This window comes from Watersipora subatra, chromosome 6 (genome assembly GCF_963576615.1).
Source record: "Watersipora subatra chromosome 6, tzWatSuba1.1, whole genome shotgun sequence".
Lineage (NCBI taxonomy): Eukaryota > Metazoa > Bryozoa > Gymnolaemata > Cheilostomatida > Watersiporidae > Watersipora > Watersipora subatra.
In genome coordinates, this window is record NC_088713.1 from 25219358 (window position 1) to 25245454 (window position 26097).

At 34.9% G+C, this 26097-nt stretch overlaps 1 protein-coding gene across 1 annotated transcript; it reads left to right on the top strand.

The window, feature by feature from the left end:
• The first annotated feature begins 296 nt into the window (after positions 1-296).
• Positions 297-6512, top strand: LOC137398151 (transcription intermediary factor 1-beta-like). The gene is made up of 7 exons (XM_068084257.1): positions 297-460; positions 1369-1516; positions 2529-2712; positions 3742-3854; positions 4512-4682; positions 5366-5474; positions 6328-6512. The coding sequence occupies exons 1-7, from the start codon at positions 297-299 to the stop codon at positions 6510-6512; spliced, it is 1074 nt and encodes a 357-aa protein (XP_067940358.1).
• Positions 6513-26097: the final 19585 nt, after the last annotated feature.

The following is a 26097-nucleotide window of genomic DNA, read 5'->3' on the forward strand; positions in this document are numbered from 1 at the left end:
AATAAAAATAATATTAAAATACTATTATTTAATCATTAGAAAACTGGTATGAACTGTTTCAATTCTGGCATTTTTCATTAGAACTATTGATAGTTTTCCATCGCAATAAACAGGAGCTTTCTAATAAATTTAGACTATAGCATTGATGTGTGCCAGTTTTCTGCCTAGATACAATGCTCTCATTGGTGTGCATTGCAGTTTTATAATACAACGCTGAAGATATAATTTTAAGTAGTAGAAGTTATAGATATTTGAACTCTTAAATTATCTTGTATTCTTGGTATTTCATTGTAGCAATGGCTTCTGCATCAGAGGACATCGAATGCGAGTTTTGTGGTCTAAAAAATGATAAAATAGTTGATCCGAAGAAGTTGCCATGTGGGCACATAAACTGCATGCCATGCCTTACGTCACACTACAAAGAGAACGACATTTTCTGGTGTGGTCTGCAAAGTTGCGGGTAAGTAATATTCAACAATGCTGTCATGTTAACATTAAAAATATTTAACACGTGAGAGAGTTAACACTTCAAATAGTGATTGTTGTTGAAGTTTTGCCTCTGATCATTGTACTCTTCAGGGACATTGATTGGTAGAACAGGTTGTCTGCTACTTTGTGTGTTTTTGGTAAATTAGCATTTACTTGCTTTCAACAGGCCCAAATGACTGACAATAGAGACAAACATGATGTGTTGAAAATTGATAAAGGAAAGCTGAAGATAGCTATTATGCTCTCCGTTTATACAAATTTTTATCAAACAATTGAGAAAGGATTTACGCAAATTTGATTTGTCAAAATGAGTTTTTTCAATAATTTTTTGGGCATACCACAATTTCCATTGTAACTTTAATCTGAAATCAGCTTTTTTTAGAAATTTGCTTTTTATTTTGTTTTGCAGCAGTTTTAAATATGCCAAATTTTAGTCAACCTCAAAATTATGTACACACTTGTAAGCTATGAGATGACTAAAATGTCTACATGTCTACAAGTCAACATGGAGCTTGAGTACCTGACATTCAGATTATTAGGCTGACACTCTAACCAACTGAGCTAATCAACTGCCTACCCAATCCTTAAATAATAGTACCAATCAGGGAATAAATATTGCTTTGTTACAGTAATAGCCAACAGATGGGCGAAAGATTGTTAATAATATTATAGATAATTGAGAGTATTTCATGAGCAAATTGATCTGATTTGAAAATAAATAAGCTGCCCATTATAGTTTTATTATGATAGCATATCTATTGGAGCAAGCGCCTAATAAACTTATAGGATAACATAATATATTGCTGTGACAATATTTATAATGTTATTTTATTATACTATTTTTGGAATGTTCTGTTTTATGCCATCTCTGGTTTTTAGCAAAGTGTATAAAATGTCTCCTGAAATGCTACCTGATTTTGATGATGCGCAATTCTGTGACACTTGTGTCAAGAAGGGTCAAAACAAGCGTCAGGCAGTGTCATATTGCACAGATTGCTCCAGAAAGTTTTGCACGAAGCACCTTGAGGTATGTAACATATGCACATGTAGTATATTAGGTTATTTGCCATTACCATTCGTACCTTCAGATTTCAGCTGGCCACACGAAGGTCATTTTACAGATAAGCATACTTCCTGTTGTTAGCTCTGTTATTCTTTAGATATAAATATAATGGTCCAGTTGTTTACTTGTATTAACAGGCTGCAATATCTCTCTCTGTAAATATTTACTCTAGCCCCCAGCTCATATGCAGCATTAGATTATTAGGGGGTGACCCGCTATACGCTTATTATTTAGTAGGAGAAAATTTGCACATAGGCTATGCAGTTTCAACTAAGTCATATAGTTGATCACTAGAGGTTTACTACGAAAGAGCCTTTTCTACGTGGTTATTTTATAATTCAAAGTTACTCCTAATGGTTATCCTGATAGTGGAGCGGGAGATTCACTAGTTAGCGCTTGTTCTGCTATTCCGTTTAAACATGATTATAATAGGCAGTTGGTATACTAGTATACCAACTGAGTAATGTGTTATATGAGTTATATGAGTAATGTTATACTAGAGATGATAACATTATGTTTGTAATTTGTGTAACTTCAGCTGCAACACAAATTATGCACGATAGTCTTTTGTATGTTTGTGTTTTTTGTATTTATATTTTTCTGTATTTTCTTCCCATTATTCATTGATACAAAAGTGGATATTATACATCTAGCTATCAAAGCTATGAATAGTGAATATGCTTTATTATAGTTTACAAATATATATCTCATTGTCTTATCTGAGTCGCAACTGTTTCTTTACTTTGCCCAGAGAATCCAAAATTATCCTTAAATATCTTCAAATGTTAATTTATAATAATAAAAGCCTGTCACCGATATCTTGAATCTTTTTATTTGCCTGACAAATTACAACGATAGGAATTCTATGGCAACCACATATTTTTTTTATTCTAGCAACTCGATTGGTTAATTGATGACCATCGCACCAGTGTCTATAGCCTGGTATCTTGTCATAACATGTTTGGCTTTATTTCAGCAACATGATGATGTACTTGAAGACCATCATACAATTCCCATGGCTCAGTATTTATCAAAGGAATGCCCCCATCTGCCAGATATCTGTACAAAGCATGAGAATCAGCCGCTAGTGGTGGGATGCAAGGTCTGCCATACCATCAGCTGTATGAAATGTGTAGCAGATTCAACCATATGTGATAATGGTAAGCTTATTGAGTTAACACTGTAACCCATCAGTGAACTCATCAGCATAGGGGGATCTTGCTGCTGCTGTTATTAGTGAACACTAGTATTATTCTGGCGTAATCAGCGCATTGACTGACAAATTTGAATTTCGAGAGAAATTTTCATTGATAACATATGGCTGAAGATATTTTGTATGTAAAAAGCAAAAAATCATTGTGTTCTACATCGTTGGGCAAAAAAGTCAAAGACCAGTGTCATTGTAAACCCAGGGCTCTCTGTAGTAGGCAAATTGGTCTGAGGCTTTGCTGTAGCTGATGCTAGTGGAGAACACTATTCTATTAGCATATGTAAAGAGTGCTTCATATTTACATCTGCTGCCTTGTCATGATTGGCAGGCTGATAATCAGTTAGTGTATTTTATGAAGAAACACAAATTGTTTGAAATGAAAATAAGCTAACTTGTAACTAAACCTCGGCTGTTTTAAAATATAACTGAAATATTCCGACAAACACTTTCGTAACTAATAAACTATTAGATACAGTTGCTAAAATATTCAATTTATATTGCAAGTTTTTTGATGAAAATTGACTACAATGAAGGTCAAAGACAGATATCGCACACTCGCCTGACAACTTACATGTAGTAGAATTTTACCGTTACTCCTATGTTTTTTTCAGTCTGTTCCATTTCTTCTCATTTAAGATGTTTAATGTACCCACTTTTTGCAGTTATAACACTGCCAGGGAAGCTCATTATATTGAGGAGCTTTATCGGTCTTATAACATTTATTACATGGAAAAGTGGTTAGGTGTGTTGACCTCCTTGAACTGTTTCAAGTGTCTGGATTAGCACAGGAAAACACCATATTTATACATTCTTTAGCTGAACTTGTTTCAACATATATAGTCAGCAGGTACAGATCAAAGTTTGGTATAGATGATGCTACGCAAACACCTGCCTTCTGTCTAACATCTTGTGGTTTGTATCATATTCATACTTTCTGTTTGATTTGTTTCTTACTAACAGCTAAGATAATATTACACAGGTGTACCACATGACTTCCAGTTGCTGGAAGATCTGGCTGCCTCTCTCCTGAGTACTATGATAACAGTAGAGAGTGCAAAGAAGGATGAGGAATATGAAAAACTCTTCAAGGAGGTATCCAAAGTCCAGTCTGACTATGATGCTAAAACAAAAAACATGCTTCAGCTTATTCGTAAGACAAGAGATAGTCAGGTTTATAAATATTATTCTAGTTACAAGGTTTCATGCTGGTAAAACCAGTACCTAAAATCTATACGTTACTCTATTAAGGTAACTAATACGGACTCTATTGACAGATTATTTTTAGATACTTATTAATAAATATGTTAGGAAACTGCAAAAGCAGCAGATATTAGGAGTAATTCATCTGGTATTCACTGAAACCAACTGGTGTTTTATGAAACCATCATTTTGAATGAGTGGTTGCAGCAAAAGCAGACACGCTGACTTTTGCGGACACCAAGATATTGGTCGAATCTGATAATTTTTTATTATAGAGTAAACATCTCACCTTATAATGTCTCTCATTGGGATTTATGGCACAGTTTTCCGTCTAATATTTTTTTATTTCAGTAAAAAGCAGCCTATACTCTATTATGCACTGTATAGCTACTGAAGGATGTTATGTTTTTGTTTTAACTTATCTCCTCTTCTTCAGGTTTAACCAAGTAGTTGCTGTGATACTGAAGCAATTGTGTTAGTATGACAAGGAGGCTACAACTCCTGATTATTAGCTTTTCTATTATTTCCATTTACTATTTTCTGTTATAGCTAAATGCGGTTAAAGTCAAATATGACACACTTGAGAAACAGGTGCTAGAAAACCGCCAGAAATCACAAACTAAAATTGCTGATTTTGTCGAAGATGTGTTGCTCAAGCAGTGGAATAGCCTGAGAACCCATCAAGAGCTGCTTGAAACTGGGACCAAGAGCCATCCCCCAGTAAGTTATTGAGCAGTATTGTTATCCAGGAGTTCAGTAATGTGAATGAATTATTGTACTAGCTGTATGTGAGTGTTTGTGAATATGTTGGTGAATATGTTGGTGAACATGTATGTACCAGTACTTGCGTGGTAATGTACTTGAGGTGTTTGAGGTGGTTGTATTGATATACATATATATTATTGAGCATGTGTGGATAGTTGTGTTTGTACATGTATTCACATCAATTTCTGTACTTGTCAGTTTCATGCATTGGATCCGTGACTATGTATCAGCATATCTGCTGCAAACAATATTTTGATCTACTGAGTCGGAATGATCTACTTCATAAGTCTCCTAGACTTATTGCTCATGACATACTAACCTCATACTATCAGCTGTCTGCTCCTTTCATTCCTTCAATGTATCTGAGTCTATGAACTTGCTATCACTAATGTAACATACATTGTGAGCTGTCTACTAGCTCTCCTTACTTGTATGTTTCCATTGCTTAGTCTACACTCTCAGCCTTACCATCCTTGCTTTACCTACCATCAGTCATGTTCACCAGGTACCACTTGTCAGGGTTTATATTCAGTAATGGCAGTTCTCCTATAAATACACTGATTGAAAGTTTACCAATTCATACATTACATGTCTCTGTCCTTCTTCTATCGATTCTATTAGGATAACTCTATGTTTAGGCAGCGATTGTGAGAGGATTCAAGGAGTTAAAGGCCCAGCTCGACAAAATCTCCCAAGAGCATTTGCCAAAGCTCAAACTCACAGACCAGCTACAGTTAAAGCAGATAGGTATGAATAACTGAAAATGGATGTATACATTTTCTATCATCATTGAGGGGTGACCACACTGTGCTGCATGTACTGTACTACATGTTTGTTTTGTACATTTTTAGTATTTTGAATAAAATTTATGTCTTTTTTATTTCTTGTAAAGCTTGTATTTAGAATCTGAAAATTTTGGCTAGAAAAGGGAAAATTTTCTTAGCTCTTACATCAAAATACATATCAGGTTGCTACTGGCACGGAAGCCTTGATTTGAAGCATGTGCCCTGGTGGGTTGCTGGTGTGAAATATCAAAAAGACATCCATAAGTGCATGCGATCATTAAGTCCAAATTGTATCTGTGATCATAGAGTTAACTGCCGCCTGTCACTTCCTACTGTACTAAAATAAAAAGAGGATTACTCTATTGATGACTCATGAATGAATCAAATAAACCATTATTAACAAAGCTATTAACAATTACCAATTTTTTTTGACTAAGTACAAATATGTAAAGACTATAAAACTGCAACTTTTATTGACTTTTTTATGATTTAGACTGTTCCTGAGCAGAACTATTAGGTTCATAGCCTAAGAGCTACTGTATATGATGAGCCACCCGTTCTTTATTTCTGATGTTTGAAGTTTTTTCAGCCTTCTGTCATTTTAATTTTTTGACATATCGATAGTTGAGATATTCTTAATATAAATAGCTGGAAAAATTAATTTAGTTGTTAGAACTGCTCATTAGTTTCAGGTCCAGTGTTTAAAGCACATAAATTACATAATTTTCTATTGTATTCATCAATACATCAGAGTCTTGGCTTTTGAATTAGGTATTGTTGGCCATAGTGTGACATACATTGTTTGGTGTTTATAGGATTTCCCCAGAGCTCTACCGCAGAAATTTTTACTGGCATAGGCTCTGAAATTGTGATGTCACAATTTTCATATGCGGTGTTGCGTGCTCTTACCGCCTATTCTATTGCTTACCACTTATATTTATCAACTACGATAATGACTCTAGTGTCAGGCGAAAATAGGACAAATCCAGAGAACCAATGACGATGACAAAGGAATCAGTGTCATTAGTTCTCCATGTACAGATTATTTCTATGTATAATAAATAACTCAGATTCCAAGCATCATACTATGTTTTCCCGATGATATTATGCAGGGCTAGTCTAGCCCTCTCAATTTATTGTGATGTTGAGGGTTGCGACTGAGACTAATTAGTTTCAAGCTTTGCTCAATCTGCGAAAGTGCGATTTGCATATAGTCCTAGGGCCTCGCAACCACAGGTCACATTTTAACCCTTTGCGTACCAAGACCGACCTTTGTCGGTTTACGAGCAATGTCTCAGCGTACCAAAACCGACAAACCCGACATTTTTGCCGTTTTCGATAGACCTCTTTTAAAACGTTGTATTTATTTTAAAAACAACGCTAAAAATTAAAATTAAAAATTTGAGCAATTTCAGTAAGTTTTTTACTACTGTTTTGAGGCTAGAAATAATAAATTTTATGCGCATGTGCAAAAAGAACACGTTGTAAAGATTTGATCTTTCTTTATGGAAAGCTGATCAACATGGACGTTTGTGATTATTTGAGCTCGGCTAAAAAATTTGTTTAGTGGATGATATCGACTGGTTCGAAAGTGAAGAAGAGCATTTCAAGTCAGAAGAATGTGGGGAAGACGATGAAAGTGAAAAAGAAGATCGCCAGAGTGAATTGGATTGCGAAAGTGGGATTGAAACGGCCGGCGTTGAAACAGGGAATAATGACGGTTATCAAAGAGGAGCTGATTTAAAACCAAAATAATTACATTTTGATGACAGCATGGCAGGAGATAAGTTCGAATACTTAAACAGGTAAGTATTTTTTATTATTTGAAGAATTTTATAACATTGGCCATGATAAATGTAATATTTAACGAAACGAATAAATATGGCTTTCAAAAACATCGCGATGCTTCGGAGCCTGTTGATGATAAATACATGTGACGAGTTATTGGTTTAGTTTTGCATATAGGTATTCTCAAAAAGCATACTCTGTTGTTTTACTGTTCCACAATCCTTCATCATCTACGCGGATTTTTAATAAAATTGAAAGTAGAAAGAAAAATAGAAGCAAGTTTACCTTTTACTGACAATTTTGAAGACCCTGCTGGCAATAAATTGTTCAAGTTGAAAAATGTTTTTGCCATGATATGCGACTGGTTATATTCTGTTTTGCTGCCTGATAAATTTCTATCTATAGATGAAAGCTTGCTGGCATGGAAAGGACGGCTCAACTTCAGACAGTGTATTCCATCTAACAGATATGGATCAAAGTTATTTGCTCTCCGATGCTGTCTCTGGCTATGTGCACAAGTTGTCTGTATACATGGGTGATGAGCAAGTAAAGCTGAAGGTACCGGCAGCAGATTCTCTTGTGGAATATCTCTATGCGAGTCATATTTTAATCCCAACTATGCAAAATAAATTTATTTACAAATTGTATTTTATTTAGTTTCTGCAAATGCTTCCTCGCTTTGTATTGCTAGCTTTTGTACATACGTTCGCTGAAATGTCATTATGTATTGTATTTGTTGTGTATTGATATGTTGTATTTGATGCCCATTGCCCTTATCACCCACCTTATCAAAAGAGTTCAGTTCTCATATTGCTTTGCCATCTAGCAGAATGATTTCTCCATCATTTGCTGTAACTGCTCATAATAAATGTTGCTTCCTGTCTTTTGCTGCTTCACAAAATGTGTGAATACAGGCTCACCACTCAATTCTTGTGCACAACCAGTTAATCTTTGCTGCAGCACACATTGATCTTAGCTGCATCACACCTGAATCCGTGCAATGAGTTTATATGCAAAATTGTTACTTGAATCTATAATTTCAAGAAATGCACATAAATCTGCCAGTAAAAAATCATATCTGTGAATATATTCATCTCAAGTTGCAGTCTCAACAAGCTGCTTGAAGGAAAATGTCTCAGCTTTCAGATGCATATTCATTTGCAGTCTTATGCCAATTTGCACGAGAGTTATAGCAGAGTTTGAGAAGCCATGTCGGGTAACAGTTGCACTGCTTATCGCCATGGCAATATGAGCATTTCGAAGGTCTGCTCCCGCAATGCACAGAAGCACCTAACTCAACTTTTGATGCGCTTGAATAACCCAATTTTTTTGCAAACTCTTGTAAAGATATGACACCGTGCATATGTTTATCATAAACCAGTTTTGGCAGAGATATTGCTTTTAAAAATATATTTGTAATCGATATTTCATGATAGAGAGGTGACAACTTTGTTAAATCAGAATTTTGACTAAAGTGTGCACAGCCAATTTGCAGGGAATAAATGGTTGTCCGTTGAGAAATTTCTAAGCTTTCAAATGCATATTCATTTATAGCTCAATGCTAATTTGCATGCGAGTTATAGCCAATTTTAGTCGGCCATGTCAAGCCTCGATTGTCGCAGGTCGTTAGGGTCACGCGGTGAAAATTTGGAAAGGCGCTCCTGCATTGTAACGGAGCTCATATCTACACTTTCAATGCTCTTTGACGTCCAGTTTTTTTTGCAAATTGTGAAGATATGAATCTATGCAAGAATTATTTAGACAACCTTGTCAATTGCCTTTATCAATTTAAAAAATACAATTAAAAATGACGAACAAAAATAAAAAATTCATTGCTTCAGCAAATTGAGACTTCTGTTGGTAAATATTTGCAATATATTTACATAGAAGCATCAGCTTGTAGATAAATTTCTCAGCTTTCCTATGCATGTCAATTTATGTAACTGCCACAATTTTGATGTAAGTTACTGCAGTTTCTATGCGGTCATGTCGAAAGCTCAAATCGCGCCAGTTATTGGCTGGTACGCTAGTGGTTTTTCCATCGTAACCTCGCGGTCGCTAAAGGGTTAATTGATGTGATTTCATTACCTTTATCAATGATAGTACATTTATTGAAGCATAATTAATTAACCCAGGACATGTGTTTGTATTGGTCAGGGTTAGCACGATCCCAGGCGTTGTTGATTATTTAGAATCCTAGTTAATTATTAGCGCTCTCTGAGTTTAACAGCACTGATTGTCACAGAAAAGCACAGCCTCAATGGCAGCGAAAGGGATCGACTACCTAAGGCTAAATAATAATTGTGACATCACATTTTGAGAACCTGAACCAAGTGTTTTCTTTTTGCAGGACATACTTTTGACACCCTGTTTTTCATAGTTATATTATTCTTTGTGTGTTGAATATAGGCTCATTCGAAAGCCAAGACTCTGATGTATTGAAATATCTAATAAGAAAATTATGTAATTTATGTGCTTTAACTATTTTGGTACCACAAGCCGATGTATCGGCTTTCGCGGTAATAGAAGTACAGACCGTGAGTCGATGAGTCGAGTTGTCAGTAGGGTTTCACTTTTCTATTCATTACGAAGCCTACAAATTAACTCGACCTATCAAGTTTTGCCTCCAACAAAGCAAACTGGTTGCCAATCACGGGTAGCCAATCAAAATGTTTTGGCTGAGCAATTCCATTTCTACTTATTTTTCAACACGGAAAAACCAGATCGCCGCCGTCATGGCAGTAAGAAATTCACCACGTTTGTTTTATTCAAAGGAAGCTTAAAGGCCAGGCCACACAGACCGTTTAATTTCAACTAATCTGGGAAATTCCATTTGTACGAAATTTCTGACCTGCCACACAGAGTTTCCCCACCACGGATTCGTACGAAACTAACTTTCAACTAGCCAATCATAACGCGGTGATAAATTGAAGCCGATTCCGTTTCAATCATTTGCTTCAGTACAAACACGTGGGCCAGATCTATGTGTTGATCTAAAAGATAACGATTTGTGAGTTTCTAGTCGCAATTCCTAATTCCTAAAATCGGTTGCGGAATGAACACGTAAATTAATTTAGGGGCCTACAATATAACTGTGCGTTAATAAGGTCGTTTCTACGCAACTACAAAACTGCTAATGCTAGTTGCACTGAGTAGTTGTAGTAGGCTGTTGTTGTAAATGGTTTTTAGTATACTTTTGAATAGAGCTTGTACATTGATAATATTATTACGAACTATTACGCATGTACTACATTGCAAAACGGTTATTTTGTATGACTACAGCAGGTTTTCGCTTGCCCACAAAACCTTTTTACTTTTTCTTCTAATTACAATACAAATTTGAACTTGAATTTTCAGCAATTATTTGCCTAGCTACAAAACAGTTATATTTCTATTAAATACATATTGGAACCTGACTTTTCAGCAAATATTAGTCTAGCTACAAAACAGTTATATTTCTATTAAAAAATCCATTACGGCCATGGTACTACTGATTACATATAATCGCCAACACAGTACGCAGTTTTCAAACCGAGTTAGGAACTGTTGGCTAGAAACTCGCAAATCGTTATCTTTTTTAGATCTGACCAAACATGCGCAAAAGAAAATTGTCCAAATTTCGCCGATTTCGTGAGAATTTTGTCTCGTGTGGCCCTTAAGAGATTTTTCAAGATTCACTAAATGATTTTATATTTATCTCGTAGTGAATCTTGTTTTTTGAATAAAATGCATTTTAAAATATAACAATATCTGCATTGATTCACAAGATATTGCATGAATACTAACGGTATATCTATCTTCAGAAAATATGCTTGAATGAATTTGGTCAAAATAGTGATTTTGGCGTAGTAGTGAAAGATTTGAAATACGTTTTATATTACAAATATCTGTAAGTCTCATAGCCTCGTTGTCAGTTATGCGCAGCCTCCATATTTGTTAACCTTGCGCTGTCAAACCAACGTTTACAGGATGAGTTTCTATGACTGTATATTCACATAAAAATTATCGTTGTTTTTTGGAATACTAAAGCACCTTTAATCATACTAATAGTTAATAGTCTGGTGTTTAGGTGAGAAATAGCTAGGTCCCTCACCAAACTGTCCTCCATACAACTACCATCCTGTCCCCTCTCCATCTGCCACTATAAGGGTAATACTTATATTGGACTAGAGGATAAGACAGTCAGCAGAGTAGATATTGATAATAAGATCACCAACAAGTTCATCTCCACCTCCGGTCCAGTAATTTCTGCCACTTGCTACAAGGAAAGAATTTACACCTTGTCCGGTACCAGTCCTCAAACAGTTGGTGTCTACAGCATATCAGGGGAGTTGATCACCAGCTGGAAGCATCCTTCTCATGACTACTTCTCTGACACGCTGGTGATAATTGAAGATAAGGTTCTTATCACAGACCCATCCAACACCAGAATCACTACCTACTCCTTAGATGGTCAAGTTCTACATCATACTCCCTGTCCTTTTCTCACTGATAGCCGTAGTGTCAGAATGTGCGCCCCTGACAACAACTCTCTCATAATATCTTCCTTCAGCCATTCCAAAGTCTTTAAAATAGACCGGACCACCCAGGGAGTCCTGTGGACCCTCACTAAAGTGGAGAACCCTCATGGGCTGGTTAGCTATGGAGAGTATATTGTACTGGCTGCATCCAACAACAAGACTATCTACATCATTAATTCTACTACAGGTTAGTTATTAGTATGATGCAGGGTTATTATAATATATACTGTTATATAATAAGAATATATTTTAATTATGTTACATATAGGCTAGTCAGATCTATGTATCATATTAGATGTTTCATGATAGAATTAGCTCCTGTTAGGGGTGACATATGTAATATTCTATGATAGACTGTGATCCTATGTTTTAAATAAAAGTACTTAAAAAGATGTGTTTGGCAACAAAGAGGTGAGCCATATAATATTGTAAAATATTTAATATAATACTGCATGATAAGCTGAGCTCACACTGAATGTACCATATATAATTATAAAGCAATATAAAACAAAGGTGTTTTGCTATTTGTTAATGGAAGACATGGACTTGCACTTTATTCTATTATAGACTGAGCTCCCAGAAGCATTGGTTATTTGGCTATGAAAAAGCTGTCCTTATACAGTATTTGCAGTATTTTAAATATGAAATGTAATCCCGCATGATAGACAGAACTCCTGCTGAAGGTAGACTGAGCTCCTATTGCTGGCTAAATAGAAAGAAATCACTTTAAAAGAATGTTTGTAAGGTTTATAACAGTAGAGTGATATTCTTAATAACTTTTACAAGGTATAAAAATAAAGACTAATAAATCAGTGTGTTATATTAACAACAAGAAAATGTGTATATTAGTACCTTACCAATATGTAAGATAGCAGTGATAAATATCATTGTACTGTAGAAATACTGTTCTTCCTAATCAAGTACTTCTAAGTGTACCTGTGAGTGTACTGTGTTAGATAAAGCATTACCAGCTCTTATCACACCCTCTGACCATGTAGTTCATGTCAGAATAGGTGAACTATAAGTGACCTTTGATATATATTTACTCTTGGTTTACTCAATTTACTCAAGTCAAACTCTATGTCATTATCTTGTAAATTTTTGCTACTGCGGAATTGTAAGAGCAAGATTACATTTCCCCCTTCCCTGAACCCCCTTCCTTTAGCGTTCCATGTAACAATGGCTATTATTGTGCTATGAGAGAGCCAATCATCTGCAGCTTTGAAACATATCATGTAATTTCATGTCAAATTGTGTGCTGCCTCCATGTTTCTTCTATTTTAACTGGACGACCTGACTGACAGCAGTGTCCATGTGTAACTAATATTCATCTGTTGAAGTCTGACTGTGTATTTATTATTATATATTGTAGGGAAGATAGTCTCTCAGATGGCACATGATGATATAGCGGGAGATGTGTGCTCCTTAGAAGTGTATGAATCCACCCTACTTGTAATTAAATACTACAGCGGAGATGTCATCACCTACAAGATGACATAACTAATAACTAGAGAGAGTTGATTATAAACATGTTGATTCCTTCTATTATTACTAGTGATTATTATATTACTAGATGTTCTTGATGACTGTCTGTAATCCTTGCTATATGTACATATGTCTGCATGCATCTGAATATGTGGCAGTATAAAATGTGTGTTTCTACTTGTATATGACTCTGTATGCTATGCAATCAGAGTACATACACCATAGTGTTGGAGTGTATAAGTATATATACATGCATGGGTGTACATATCATGGTATTTGTATCCATGTTGACAACTACACGCATCCTTGTAGTGCCTTAATAAGTATGTTTGATTTTATGTGTTGGGCTGTTTGAATGCTGGTATATTTGAGGCTGGGTTTAGGTATTTGTAGACCAAAATGTCTCATTGTTATACTTGTTTGGATATTTTACTCGGCGTTTTTTGAAATTTAAATGTTTGTAATAAATAATATTGTCTTTGGGCAGAAAATGTGAGACTATCATAGCAGGGCAGTAGAATATGTTAATAGGTGAAAGGTCGGAGAGCTCTTCAAACTTTCCTTGATAAACATCCATAGAAATAAAATCCAACGCATCCTGGAAGCTTGCCAAACCTTCTAGAAGAAAGCTGGTAATGAGCAATTAGAAAAGTTATAAAGCATCTAATAGAATTGCCCTGCTATACTGAATGTTGTGAATGTTTGCAGGTAGATAAGAAAAACTGCAGTTTACAGAAAACAGACAAGTGCATATGATTATTAGCACATGTAGTATGTTATAACATAGTCTTCATCATGAACAATCAGTATGAGAATAGATACACTCATTTACTGTAATCAGCTAACATTGAGACTATTATCTCTTATTTATTATGGCATTGCAGTCTGGAGGCTTGCCAAGTCTACTAAAGAAAGTCAATATGTGGTGTAAAAATCCAGCAACGTGTGTAACAACCATATTTGTGCAGTGCTAAAATGTTATATTAATTTACATGCTTGTCTTCTTCTGATAAATATGGTAATAAAATAGTATAATGAATAACTACTGTGTTAGCTCAACATAGATATTGACAAAGAAAAGATAACTCCTAATTATCTTCATACATTCTCATGTTAGATAGTATTAGTGTTCGACAGAGAACCCTACTTAACAAACTAAAGAACTTACCAATAGATTATAGTAGTGGCTACTAGTAACTACCTTGACCAATATACAGCCAGAACAGATATTGTTAACTGGCCAGCATGTAGCCACTGTATGATATTCATGAAGGCGCTAGCAAATTATCAGAGACCTTAAACAGCAACCAGCGTATCTATCCATTTATTATGGGGAGAAATGTGTTAACTAGCTAGTCGCTGGGGACAAGAGGAAAGGTACCATTACCTTTATTATATGTCAGCTGACAAACTTGTTTGATCGTGAAGTCTGCTATTCAGCTTGAAAAACGCAACAATTATATTTTACAGGAAGGTAGAGTTTAACACACACAGCTACTCCTGTTTTATAACATCTTCATCACAAACTAGATTAGAACATAAGTAAGATAATGGGTGAAACTTGGTTACTACTAGAAAGCAGTAGTGAAGAGATTATTTCCTTGTTAGTTCTTGATACCAGTACTAGAGTCAGTTTCAGAAATGCAGGAAATGGTTAATAGCAGTTGCCTCCCCAATCAGTGCTATCAGTAAAGTGCATAACAAGGCTCTTGATTATAGAGGCATTCCTAGGTTTTTAGGTTCTTTCGTTTTTAGGGTCTTTCTTTTTAGATTCTTTAGTTTTTAGGTTACATAGTAACCTAAAAACTGAGAGCTAGCAATAAGGGACGAGCTGGGGACCTTCCTTAACCAGGGGTTTGGGCATCTTGCTTTTTATATAACTCGGGTATCTACTTATGAAATGATCAAAACAAACAGAAGCATATTTGATAAATTGGTTTCTACAGTCTATGTTTGACCCTAAATTACCAAAGCAAAAAAGTATACAATTATACATGTACATTAATAACACAAGTTAGTTTTCATCAAATGTACAAAAGTGTTAATTTGTTAAATAACAACAAGCTATATGAAGTAGTAGTTGAACACATTTGATTAAACGCTAGTCAGTCATTTCTCTTTTGGGAATCAAATGTCCTATTCATCAGTTTTGACAGTTCTTTTCACATACCTTCAGTGTCCTTTAAAAGAAAGGAGTATAAAAATTAGATGTCTTCTAAGTTCTGTAAGTATGTGGGTTCAAGACCCATTCGTGGCAATAATTTTCCTTCTGTTTATACTCCCCATGGCTAGCTAAAGCACATTCTGAATGTCAAGTAACTGCAATTATCTTAATCACAATGTTAGATAAATACAAATAATATAGTACCTCATTTACTAGAGTAATAATGGAAGAATTACAATTTCATAACCACTCTGCAATATCTACAATGATTCACAATGCTTAGTTTAAATACCTTAAAGTATAATATAAATTTAGAACTACATCAACTCTAATAAAAACTAATAAACTCATGCTTCCTTTGATTCTAATAATTTTGACTCAACACACAATCTTTCTATGGCCTGGATTGACTACAAAAAAGTCTACGACTCAATTCTCCAGAGTTGGATCATTGAGTGAATAAGGCTGTAGAATTTTTTCCATGCAGTTGTAGAGTTCATAAAGATGTTATTGACCTACCGAAAACAGAAATGACAGCTAAAGGTAAAAAGCTGACTAGTGTCAGAATCAAGTGTGGCATCTATCAAGGTGACACCTTATCACGTCTGCTCTTCTGCATATACTTAAACCCTCTAAGTAATATGCTGGTGGAGGCCCAATATGGCTGCCAGTTTAAAGATCAACTTACACAAAACTTTAGTAGATTTTAACAGAAAACATCAGTGTTTTGTTTTGTTATTATTTTTGACACGTGCGATGACCTGACTTCAACGATATTTCATAATTAAAATCGACCATACTTGATTGCGGTTAAAATGTTCCGATCATTTGAAAGTGCCAGTATAATGTCTATAGCAGTAAAGAGATCAACAACATAGAAACACGTAGTGCTGCAACTTCAATGCAAAGGCCGATATCAACTGTAACAACATGATCAATTAGTGATGTCATTTAGAATGTGTTTATCTTCTGATTATTTTAACTGCGATCAAGTTTGGTATATTTTATTTTTGAAACATTTTCAAAGTCAGGACGCATCAAGCGTTAAAACAATCGCAAATAATAGAAAAATACAAAAGTTTCTATTGAAACCAAGTGAAATTTAATGGAAGTTCACCTTTGAGAGCATTGGTGAACAACCTAATGTACTTATCTGAGCATGCATGAACCCAGCAGTAAGAAAACCTCCAATACTGGAGACATACCAAGTTGCAGTAATTTAAGGTAAAGTTACCATTGTTGTTACCAGCAGTGGCACTTTTAGTTCACTTTTTGGCATCACATTCTGTTGTTTGTAGGTCAAGCGTGCTAGAGCACAAAGCCACAGCTGCTATTTATTGGCCTTATATCCTCAATTTGGTGATTTTTCCATGATTTTATGGCTGTATTTGAATTTGCTAAACTACAGCAATAAAAAGTGAATCATTGTTATAGCTATTGGAAACAAAAAATCTCCTACAAAATCAAAAATTGCGCCAACAAGACTACATGTTACTACCATGTTTTAGTAGATCTCTTTAATGGCTACAGCAATCTGTGATAGGATGTACTTCTTACCACCTCTTTGGTGTTGAAAGGTCCTACAACTTAAAATTAGTGACACCAAACTACCACTTGTTATTCACATGTCAGGCATTATTGACCACTCAGCCAATACAGCTGCCGAGGTGTTAGAATAAACTAAAACTCTAAAACTCTCTGATCCTTAAAGATGTGATCACATCAAATTCTAGCAAATTATATCAGAAAGTATAGATATTCTTCCATCCTGTAAGATTTTGTTGGTTCTTTTAGGTGGTCTGAGTGCCAGGATGTTTCAAGATTAAAACTGACAAAACTTGGTAGCAGTTAAAACATTCAGACTTCCCTTAAAATGACGTACCTAACAGTTGTTTATGTTTAAAAGTGATAGATATATGACATCTTATTTGTCCAATCATCAGCATTGGTTACTAACATATGATTACACAACAGTAGGAGAAAAACAATGGCGCAAATTCTACCCTTTCTACAAACTCTTTAGAGTATTTGAAACGTTTAATATAGCAATGCATCTGAGGTTATATTTAGAGTTTTTTTCCAACAATCATGAGCAAATACAAAATAAAATAGAAGCCAATAGAAACCCATAACACTGCAAACTTGAACACAGCAATAGCTGATGTCAACATCAAAGGGCCAACATTACAAACATCCCGTTTGGTGAGCAATGAGGCCTTTATCACAGAGACAGATCAAGAGCTGATTCTATCCATTTCTAGCCACGCTAAGAGCATTCTTGCAATAATTTCACAGCCTTCAACAAGATAAGTTATTATAAGATAAGAGTATTGGTCAACCATATGAAATGTCACAAGTTCAAACCCGGCATGAAGCAATATTTTATCTAAACTTCTTAACCGTAGTCACATTTAAATATATAGTTCATTCTTCCATTCACATTGCATAAACCAGCCTAAGCAATTAACAAGGTGAGTAATATATACAAGACAAATGCAACTATTGTTCATACTGGAAGGGCGAATAGCTATAAATCATAATTTTATTGAGATTTGGCTATAAAATCAAAAACAGATATGAAGGGCTGATCACAAACTGGTACACCAGCAGTCCCGTGCACCATGAGATGTTGTCATGTATAATAAGTATACACACAACTATTCTAAAATACAACCAAGTGGTCGAGTGGCACAGATGGTAGCAAGCTTAATTAGAAAGCTAAATATCTGGTTTTGAATGCTGTGTGGAAAATCTTTTTTCGAATGCCGTTTGAGGAATATTTTTTTTCTAATGTTCGTAACATGGCTTCAGACAGACGTAAACAACTTCTATTATAGTAAAGTATTGAATTGTTTACAATACTAAACAGTTGTCATTTCAATCACTTTAAACCCTAGAATCTATTTTCATTCCCTTCACAACCTCAGTATAATTATAGGTATATTTTTACTACATATTATCTGTCTATATTTCCCCATGATCTCCAGTTATTCCTGCACCACCTTGCCACCAGTGGCAGCTGACAAGTATCAACTGGTACATATACTGTAGTAATCACTGTAGGCCTCCTCCCATGCAGCTTTACTCTACAAACGAAAGAACACATGAAAATCCCTATTGAAGTTTGATTCAACAGAAGTTGTCAGCTCATGACTTAGCTCTGGAACACAACGCCTTTTCATCAGTGTTAAAAACTTGAGATGAACTTGCCCAAAATGTTGGTAGATTTTATTAAAAAGTTTTGAGAGTGTTTGATGCTGTCAAACTATCCTGATAGTGTGCCAGGCACCCACGAGACCATACGCAATGTGAACCACTTCGGTGATGGTGATTAGACATCACTGATTGCTAGATCTACAGTTACACTTAAACCCTCTAAGTAATATGTTGTTGGGGACCCAATATGGCTGCCAGCTTAAAGTTGAACTTGCACAAAATTTCAGTAAATTTATCAGGGCGTATGGGTATTTTCTATCATTTGCGACTAATTTTGATGTTTGAAGTGATCAGACTGCCAGGATATTTCACAATTGAAATAGACAAATCTATCGTGGTTAAAATGTGCATAGCTCATCTCTCATTGGTTATTAGCAGCTGCTAGCTTGTACCGCCTCGGAAGACACAATCACACTTGATCTGCTCTGATTGGCTGTTTTAATTGTACAATCACTTGCACTTTAATTGCAATTTGTTAATTTAACAAACTCAAACTGAGTTTGGCCAGTTTTTTTTTTAAATCTCAGTCAGCCGTAAAATGTTTTTTTTATATTTATTTACCAACTAAGATTTAGGTAAATTATTTTTGATTACCAGTTGGATTCAAGCAAAACAACCAATGTCTACAAGTTATTGTTAGGATGAAATCTTCTGGGTCTATGCTATAATTTCAATTTACTAAAATATATTAACTAGTAATTGTTACTGTTAATAATTAGTAAGTATTAGTGAAGAGCTGGTAAATTAGAAAAAGGAATAAACCATTATAAAAGGGAACTAGCTGAGGTTACCTCAATGATGAATATTGTGGGTAAAATCTTACAATGTTATCAGGCACGGTATGTCACTCTTTACTTCCTGTTCTTTAATAAAATAGATAAGTAATATTTTACATTAATATTATTCATTGCTAGTCCTTGTGTGTACATTCAATATGCTGACAATTTAATTCACAGTTCTTTTCTGACCTGAAAAAGTCAACCTTTCAGCGTGAGTTGAATCCTTTATAGTAAAATTATTTACCAACAACTCAAAATATAAAGTTTCTCAACAATTACCTAAGCATAAGCAATATTTTTAACATGAAACGACTTAAATTTCTCAAAGTTTCACAGCTTTCCTGATAAAAGTAAAAAATTTAATAGAGTATAGAAATTAGAAAACATAAAAACAATAAAAGTATTAACCATATGTTATAGCAAACAGTGCTCAGTATATCTATTGCTCACTTGAAAACCAAGCTTGTTGAAGTATGTACTGGTTATAATCAGCAGACGTCACATGACCTTGGTATAACTGCTCTATGTACTGATACTTGGTCTAACTAAAGCTACTTGAAATGAATAAAATGATCACACTTACATAAAAATGTTTGGCAATGGTTAATGTTGAGCCTTTTTATTATAAGTGAACCTTTTGAAAAAGCACACTGTTTGGCTAGTTTTGTGTAAACAACATCAAATATTGATTATGACATCCTCTTAGCAATCATAGTCTGTGTGTTTCCTGTTTAATGATAAACTTGATGAAAATCTATTTTATGAAAGTATCAGTCATTTTTTTCAATTGCGATTGTTTTTTTTTATGTTTGAGGTGACTTGACCACCAGGATATTTCTAGAGTAAAATTGAAAAGATTTAATCACAGTTAAAACTGTCAGATTAGGCAAAAGTTCAATTGTGATATCTGTAGTTGCAGAGGGAATAAAATAAAGACTCATAACACTGTGACTTTAACGTAACAGCTAATATCAACTATAGCAATGATAGCGATCATTGATGTCATTTCTCACATCTTGTCCTTCTCAGCATATTCAATGATCACATTTAGTCAATTTTCAGTTTGAATAGTCCTGGCAATCAGGTCTCAAACATAAAAAACAATCACAAACGATAAACAAACTGAAACTTTTTAATAAAATTGATTGTAAGTTTATCTTTAAAAGCAGTTGAACAAACCTGATTGGTTGAACATGCATGGGCCCAAAACCTGATTGGTTGAACATGCATGGGCCCAGTAGCAAGGAAACCTTTAATGATTGGTTGAACATGCATGGGCCCAGTAGCAAGGAAACCTCTAATGATTGGTTGAACATGCATGAGCCCAGTAGCAAGGAAACCTCTAATGATTGGTTGAACATGCATGGGCCCAGTAGCAAGGAAACCTCTAATACTTGAGACATGCACAGTTGCAGTAAGTTAAATTTACCATTTCTGTTACCAGCAGTGGACTTTTTAGACATCACAATTTGTTGTATAGGTCAATAATTATAGGCCGCAAGGCCACGGGTGCTCTCTATTGGCCATATATGCTTAATTTAGTTATTTAGCCTGTGATTTTATGGATGTATTTGTCAAACTATAGCAATAGAATCAATCAAAGTTATAGCTATTGGAACCACAGTTTCATTCAAAACAAATATTTGTGTTTATCAAACTACCTGTTACGACCAAGTACTGGTAGATCACTTTTTACATCTACCGCAATATGTGATTGGATATAATGTACCTCTTGCCACTTTTTTGGTGGTAGAAATATTCTTCAACTTCCAATTAATGACGCTGATCTACATGCTGCTGTTCACAGATCAGGCACTTTTGGCTTTTAAGCTAATACAGCTTTCAAGGTGTTAGAACAAACTAAAACTCAAAAACCTCTGATCCTTAAAGATGTGATCACATCAAACTCTAGTAGATTTTATCAGAAAGTATAGATATTCTTCCATCCTGTGAGATTTTGTTTGTTCTTTTAGGTGGTCTGAGTACCAGGATGTTTCAATATTAAAATTAACAAAACTTAATAGCAGTTAAAACACTCAAAAGATGCAACCAAACTTCCTGCAAAATGCTGTAAATAGTTGCGCTTCCTGTTCAAAAATGATAAATATACGACATCTTTTTTATCCAATCATCAGCATTGGCTACTCATATGTTTACACAGACAGCATTTAGAGAAAAATAATGGCACAAATTCTACCCAACTTATCTTTAAACCATTTGAGACATAAATAGCAATGTATCTCAGGCTATAAGTTTTATTCTAAAGATCATGAGCTAATACAAAATAAAATAGATCTCAATAGAGAGGCATAATACTACAAACTTAACACAGCAATAGCTGATGTCAATACTAAAAGGAAAAGAACATTAAACATATTTTCTATGTGATAATGGCAAGGACCTGGACTACAGACGTTGCTGGTACGCAGGAAGGACTTGATCAGAAAGGCTAAAATATTTATTAAACTACCTTTTAAATGCATTCATATAAGATAGCCTTAGTTCAATAATAGCAAACATGCGAACTGTTTATTAGAAGAATGTTTACTATAATAGGAGCTGAGTCTATCTGTTTGAAGCCAAAGCTAAGAGCGTTATTACAAAAAATTGCACTGCAGATAAATCCACCTTAAATATTCAGATTGCAAGCCAACTGCATTACCAACTGCAATACATGGCCACCTTTTTACATTTGAGAATAATTGTGCACATAATTATTACACATAAAGATCTCTCATGAGATGTTCGTGTGTAGTTAGATATACCTTTATTAATATTAAATTGGTTACCCAAATCTTCCAACTTTTATTGTAAGTTTTAAATAAAAACAAAAGCTTTTGATAGCTCAGCCTACCCAAAGAAAACATGAACTATGCATACATCTTACTCCATATCTAGTGATGGTCTATAGACTCAGAACCTAAATATTACAGCTCTCCTTGATAAGACAAGTGAAATAGAGGCAATACCTACTTTGCCTAATCACCTCCTAACAAGGGAGACAAATGCAACTATTGCTCATACTAGAAGTGTGATTAACTATAAAACATGATTTTCTTGAGAGTTGGCTACAAAATAAGAAATAGACTTGAAGCGATGATCACAAACTAGTACTAACACCGACAGTCATGTGCATCAAGAGTAAGGGGTAATAAGTATACACACAATTAAACCAAAATGCAACCGAGTGGTCAAGTGACACAGATGGTTGCAAGCTTAGTTGAGAAGCCGAATATCTTGTTTCGAATGTCATGCGAGGAATCTTTGTTCCTGATGGTCTCAGCATAGCTTGGGACAAACAGAGACAACTCCTATTATAATAAAGATTGAATTGTTTACAATATTAAACAGTTCTCATCTCAATCACTTTAATCACTTGCATCTATTCTCATTCCTTTCACAACCTCGGCGTATAAATACTACATATTTTTGTCAACAATTCCCTATGATTTTAAAATATTTATTCACGGTCCTGCCAACAGTGGCAGCTGACAAGTGTCAACAGGTACATATGCTGTAGTAATCACTGTAAGAGGGCAGGCCTCCTCACATTTGGCTTTGGTTTACAAACAGATGAACGCTTGAAAAGTTCTAGCAAGGTTTTATTTAACGGAAGTTGTCAGCTCATGACTTAGTTCTAGAAAACTGAGACAATTCCAATAGTATTAAAAATCAAAGATGAACTTGCACAGAACTTTAATAGATTTTATCAGAAAGTATTGTTATTGTTTCATCATTCACGATAGTTTTTAATGTTTCAGGTGATCCGACTGCCAGAATAATTCACAATTAAAATCGATACAACTTGATCACAGTTAAAATGCACATGGCTCATCTCTCATTGGTTATTAGCAGCTACTACAGTTATTACTAGCTTGTACTGCCACAAAAGATGCAATCGATTTGCTCGAATTGATTGTCTCAATTGTACAATCATTTACAAATTGAACAAATTCAACCTGCATTCTACCCATTTTCTTCAAAAGATTTCATTCAGACAGAAAAAGTAAATTTTGATATTTGTTGAACAATCAATATTTGGGTACATTATTTCTGATTACCACGTCGTTACCAGCAACAAAACCTATGGCAAGAATCATTGTTAGGATGAAATCTTCCCGGTCTACTTTTAAAATACTAAAATATACCAACTAATAATGGTTACTGTTAATAATTAGTAAGTATTAGTAAAGAGCTGGTAAATTAGAATAAAGAATAAACCATTTCAAAAGGAAACTAGCTGAAGTTATCTCAACGGTAAATTTTGTGAGCAAAATCTTACAATGTTATCAGACACTGCATGTCACTCTTTACTTCCTGTTCTTTAATAAAATAAGTAGCCAATATTTTATATTATTTATTGCTAGTCCTTGTGTCTAAATACTGTAAGTTGATCATTTAAGTTCTACAAGAGTTCTCAGTGGGCGAAGAGTTAAGCCTGGTTCCCATATACTTCGCGAAGCACTTGCGACTGCACCGCAGGCTGTTAGCAGTGAAATAGGAGCATACGCGCCGAGGACGGCCGGTAGTTGCCGGCGGCAGCGCAAGAGTTTGACGCTGTTCAAATTTTGCAAAGATCCGCAGGGGAAACCTTCACGAAATGCACTGTACAGGTGAAGGTCAGCATTATCAAAACGGCATGCTTCGCGAACATTTTATGTGATTATGCAATTATGTTTAGCGATGCAGCTTATATGTGAACAACAGCCGCCAAGCCTAGCAACGCCAGCGTTTTGCTGCTCAAGTTACTGCCGGAGTCTCGCAATTGTTATGGGAACCAGGCTGTAAGGTCGGATGAAGAAAAAAGCTTTTTAAAAGATATGCACTACATAAATATATAGGCATCGACTATCAAGGAGATAATTTAAACTACTCATATCCGCCAAATTTCTTATTCGGTTGGGATGTGTTTTGGGCCCACCTTGAAGTACTTAGTGGTAACTTCAAAAAAGCAGTTCTGGCCTCGCGGTCAGAAGGCCTGACTTGTAAAAACAGATGAGAGTTCAATTCCCAACAAAGACTGTTGTCATCCAACACTGAATTGTGCTCAGGAACTGAGCATATATCCAGTTATCAAGGTTTCCTTGCAACTATACCCAGATAGGTCAAGCCAAAAACATTGAAGCATTGTTTGTACAATAATATTCTTAAAAACGATCTCAATCTCTGAGGGATTGCTTAAATAGATAACTTCACGATATTGTCCTTCATAAAAATATGGTCTCTTCATGTCAATAAGTAACTCATACTATTTTATTACTCTGATATAGCCCTTCAAGTTCTAAAGGAAACAAAAAAGGAGGAAAAAACAGACAGAAGAGAAATGCTTGTTGAAAAAAGCGCAGAGTAAAAAGAATAATGGATTTGAAGGCATCATTTAATATCAGAATATATAACAGAATTTCAACAACCTACTGGTGCCATAAATCCTCTATGTGAACGCTGTGGAAATGCACGATTCAAACCTTCTCTATAGTGACATTTTAATAGAGGTGATGTTCAAAACGTCGCTGAATTCTAGAGTACCTTGTCAGAAGTTTGGAAAGATAAATAAATTCCAAATAAAAAACAGGTGAAGGAATGCTAACGTCGCTTTTTTTATTAAGCCATATTTTTATTAAAAAATTTTGAAAGGTTAATTTTATGTTTGAGCAATATAAAATATATACCTCATATAAATGTACATATATGGCTAATGTATATAAGGTATATAAGTCAGAGTGGTAAAATAAGGGCAGCATTTATTACAATATTGTGTAAAGTGCTAAATCAGTAAGGTTATGAGTCAAGCAGGCATATGAAATAATCATTTCATAAATTTTTTAAAACTTCCAATTCTCATCTACTTTAATAGAACTTTTATGACCCCGTGATCGGTAGATATGAACTGCACTCACAGAACATCACACCAAAAATTAAATACACGGAAACAAAATTTAGTTTCACATGTGTTGTGAAGTTACAGCTGTGACAACGCTGTGGCAAGCTCAACGGCATATAGAAATGGTCCAGATCTCTTCAGTCATTCTAATATTTACTAGAGCCATAATTGTACAGAATTATTTACAAACCATATACTGACACTTTATCACTAATACAAATCAATTGTCTTTCCGTATTTAGAAATAATTGTGCAACAGTAGCTACACCAAGCATTTGACTGCCAGAGTAATACCATCTCAGATATTATTTTTAAAATGTTTGTTATGAATGACTTTTGGTCCTAACCTTATGGTCCTAACCTGTCATTTTATTTTTACATTGACTAGCATATCTACAGTAAGTGTAACAAGGTCAGAAGTTGTCAGCTTTGAGACATGATGTAAATTAGTCGGAGCGGTTATTAGTGTTTCAGACTTGCTGCAAGCAATGTTATTACATCTCATTAAACTAGCAAGCTTCGCTTTTCGTCACACGCATTGATATTATTTATGACTTTAGCTTATATAAACAGTTTAGCTTATAACACTGGCCATTAGCTGGTTTGTGAGGCACCACAAAGGATCACTTGAGATTGTGCAAGTTTTTGTACTTCTCATCATAATGAACATCCGAGTTAATAGAAAGTTCATTGTTTCTACTTACATGTAATTTTGCACTTTTTTAATGTCTCTTTGGACATTTATTAAAGTG